The sequence below is a fragment of the Suricata suricatta genome, chromosome 12 (genome assembly GCF_006229205.1).
Source record: "Suricata suricatta isolate VVHF042 chromosome 12, meerkat_22Aug2017_6uvM2_HiC, whole genome shotgun sequence".
In the NCBI taxonomy this organism is placed as follows: domain Eukaryota; kingdom Metazoa; phylum Chordata; class Mammalia; order Carnivora; family Herpestidae; genus Suricata; species Suricata suricatta.
In genome coordinates this window covers 4,082,441-4,086,052 of record NC_043711.1, presented here as the reverse complement: position 1 = coordinate 4,086,052, position 3,612 = coordinate 4,082,441, and the positions used below count along the sequence as shown (strand labels likewise).

Sequence of the window (3,612 nt, the reverse complement as noted above, 5' to 3'; positions counted from 1 at the left end):
TACTCTATGTAGGTGAGCAGGTGCCAGCCGTTCCTGTGCTTGGAGCCGAGCGCCACGTAGTTGGCGTACCTGATGGCCGTGTTCATGACCATGTCGTGCACGGTGATGGGCACCTGGCTGGCGAAGGCGTCCTCCTGCCGTAGCTCCACCTCGCCGTCGCGCTTGGTCGTCCAGTAGTGCTGGCCTGTGGGCAGGCGGGGCTCAGGGCCAGGGAGACCCCAGGTAGGTGGAAGGGGGCAGGGCTGCGGCTCTGGAGGCGGCCGAGGCGGTCCGGGCAACGTGGGAAGAGTCGGGGGGCGGGGGGCGGGAGAGAGGGCCGCCAAGGGAGGAAGGCAGAGGTGAGTGGGGAGACTCAGGAAAGGGCGCGGGGACGGGTGGACAGACGGAATGCGCCGGCCCAGATGGTGGAGCCGAGCAGCAGCCCCGCCAGCAAGCGGGCGGCTCAGTGACAGGCCCGTCACCCTCCTGGGGACTTCCCGAGGGCCAGGCACCTGTGACAAGCTGCGGCCACCTTCACTCACAGCCTCCCTCCCCTACTCCCAGCCACCCAGCCAACCCGAGGTGACCTCAAAGACCGCAGCGCTGGCTCAGCCACCCTTGGCTGGCCCCGAGGGGCTTCTCTGGGAACCCCGCCTCTTCTAGGCGGCCACACCCAGGGCCCAGGGAGTCTCCTACCTCTGGCTCTAATTCTTGGTTGGTAAGCTTTGTACTTTGGACTCAGCATTTTCGAGGACATGGCGCCCAGAGTACCCTCAGCCTCTTTTCTTACTCCCTGGGAGGCATCTGGTCTCCTAGGACTGAGCAGACACACAGTCATATAAACCCAGTGACAGCCCGCTGGAGGCCTGGGGGTGTCCAGCCGTGTGGACGCACAGAGGCCCCACCTGGTCATGGCGGGGACTGGACAAGGCAACTCTAAACGGTGGGTACGGATTGACCAGGCAAAGAGAGGGAGAAGGAATCTGGGGAAAGGGTGTGATGAAGTCCTAGGAAAAAGAGTATGAGGAAAAGTGGAGACCATAGAAGGAAGTGAAGTAAGACAGGTGGTGAGGACAGAGGGATCTTGTTGGCTGTGTTGCTAAAAAATTGCTTTCTGGTACTTTCTGTGCCCATCCCCCACCCAGCTCGCAGTCGGGCTCCTCCCCTCCACCCACCACACATTTTTACCCTTCTCTGTCCTTTGGAAGGCAGGGCCCGCTTCTGTCTCCCACCTCTGTATCAGCTTCAGTCACTGCCTCCCTTCCTGGAGCCACATGGGGACATGGCAGTCTTCCAGAATGTTCCTGCCTATGGCCAACCTTTGTGACATCACTGTGGATTCTGTAGCCTGGGTCCACGACAGTCACATGGCCTGTTGCTGCTTTGCAGAGGCCCTTCTTACGGGCCTGGGGTCTACCCTGTGGTTCCCAAGGTGACAGCCGCCAGGGACCCACAGTCTTAGGTTTCAGACTGGCAGCTGGGGGGGACCTCATAGTCCCCGCCTGGCCTTGTTAGCTTTTTTTTTTCTATGTTTTTTATTTATTTTTGAGAGACAGAGAGAGACAGCGCGAGCAGGGGAGGGTCAGAGAGAGAGGGAGACACAGAATCCGAAGCAGCTCCAGGCTCTGAACTAGCTGTCAGCACAGAGCCCGACAAGGGGCTCGAACCCACGAACTATGAGATCATGATCTGAGCTGGAGCTGGACGCTCAACCGACTGAGCCACCCAGGCGCCCCTTGGCCTTGTTAGCTTTGAGGGAACGTGTTCACGAGGGAGCCTGAAAGGGGGCAGTGAGATGGAGGAGACAGCCTGGCAGGCATGCGGGGACAGAGGCCAAGACACCGATGGTGTCAAAGAGCCGGGCAAGGTCGGCAGACCCTGGGGCTCCCGAAAGGTGGAGAAGGACTTCGGTTCACGGTGCCTGGTTGTTGTGAACACATCTGTCCGTTAGGCACAGTCTGGAGAGGAAATAGCCTTCCAGACGTCTAGACGGCTGCGTTTTCACCTGTAGTTGGATGCTGTTGAGGTTGATAAGCAGCTAGACCTCTTCGGCCCCTCGGAACATTAAATACTGCATTACCGTGGGACCCCACAATCCCGTTTCCGGGGATGTATGCCCAAGAGAGTTGGAAGCAGGGCCAGGAAGAGATTTTGCACACTCCCGTTCAAAACAGCACGATTCACAGTAGTGCCGAGAAACCCGGTGTCGGTCGGTGGAAGAAGGGTACGTTGTGGGCGTCCAAGCAATGGAGTCTCACAGCCTCAGAAACGCAGGGCGGTTCTGACACCGGCTACAGTGGGGACGGAGCCTGAAGACCTTACGCTCAGTGAAATAAGCCAGACATGACTCCCACTCGTGTGAGGGACTTGAGTCAGATTCACAGAGACAGGAAGTAGGAAGGCGGCCGCTGGGATTCCAGGTCTCCGCTGACTCGGAAGTGAGTCACGGGAGGGAGAGAGCCACAGTGCTTTCCGGCTGCCACGACAGGGGCCTGGGGCCCGCGGTGGGCGCCTTGGCTTCCTGCCCGGGCCAGCAGCCTCCTGAACCAGCGGCTTCTCCTGATCGCAGTGAGGGCAGTGTGACCCCACCGTCCGCTGCCGCAGGGGTGAAGGCGCCTCCTCGACCGGGGGTCTGGGGGCCTCTTCCAGCCTTAGGAGCCATCTCCTCGCCCCCGGCGTTTTGTGCTGTCATTTACAATCCATAAAATCCACCCATCGTAAAAGCGAAGTGCCATATGGTTGTGAAGCCGTCACCATGTTCTAACTTCTGGATGCTTCCGTCGCTCTGCAAAGTTCCCTCATGCCTGTGTGAGGTCGGTCACGCTCCTCACCCCAGCCTCGGGCGCCTGCTGACCTGCGCTCTGACTCCGTAGCTTTGCCGTGGTTGGACGTGTAATCCAACGCGGGGGCTCCTCCGCCCAGCGCAAGCCCCTCTGCGCGTGTGGGCGGTCCAGGCGCTTTGGAGGCTGAGTGGCATTCAGTTCTTTGGATGTACTGTGTTTGTAATGAGTCATTGGTTGGTGGACATTTGGATTTCCTCCCAGCATTTGGTGGTTATGCATAATGCTGCTGCGAACGTTGGTATGCAAGTTTTTGTGTCGTTTCCGCTCGGCATCGTGTACATGTGGGAGCTGAATTGCTGGGTCATGTAGTAACTCCTTCTTTAACACTTGGAAGAAACTTCTAAACTTGCTTACCAAAGTCGCCGTGCTATTGTGGATTCCCACCAGCAATGTGTATGGGTTCTGGTTTCTCCACATCCTCCCCAACACTGGGTATTGTCAGCTTTTTAATTTTTAGCCATTGTGGTGGGTGTAAAGTGCTATCACATTGTAGTTCTGACTTGCATATCCCTCATGATTAATGACATTGAGCATCTTTTCATGTGCTGAGTGGCCACTTGTCTGTCTTTAGAGAAATGTTCCGTCAAATCCTTAAATTGAGTCATTTGCATTTTTATTGTCGAGTTGTAAGTGTTCTTTACATATTGCGGCTACAAATCCTTAAATCAACACATGATTCTTTTTTTTTTTCACTGTTTTTTGAGAGAGAGAGAGAGAGAGGGCAGGGGAAGGACAAAGTGGGGGCGGAGAGAGAGAGAGAGAGAGAGAGAGAGAGAGAGAGAGAGAGAGA

At 56.8% G+C, this 3,612-nt stretch overlaps 1 protein-coding gene across 1 annotated transcript in view; it reads right to left on the bottom strand.

Moving 5' to 3' along the window:
- The window catches only part of LOC115273424 (long-chain-fatty-acid--CoA ligase ACSBG2-like), a 16,751-nt gene extending 15,490 nt beyond the window's left edge, over positions 1-1,261 (bottom strand). Inside the window, exons 1-3 of the mRNA XM_029916459.1 lie at positions 1,168-1,261; positions 676-797; positions 4-184 (exon numbers count right to left, since the gene is read on the bottom strand). Coding sequence (XP_029772319.1) covers positions 4-184; positions 676-736 — 242 coding nt within the window. The 5' untranslated portion in view covers positions 737-797; positions 1,168-1,261. The remainder of the gene's footprint in view (positions 1-3; positions 185-675; positions 798-1,167) is intronic.
- Between the last annotated feature and the right edge of the window lie 2,351 nt (positions 1,262-3,612).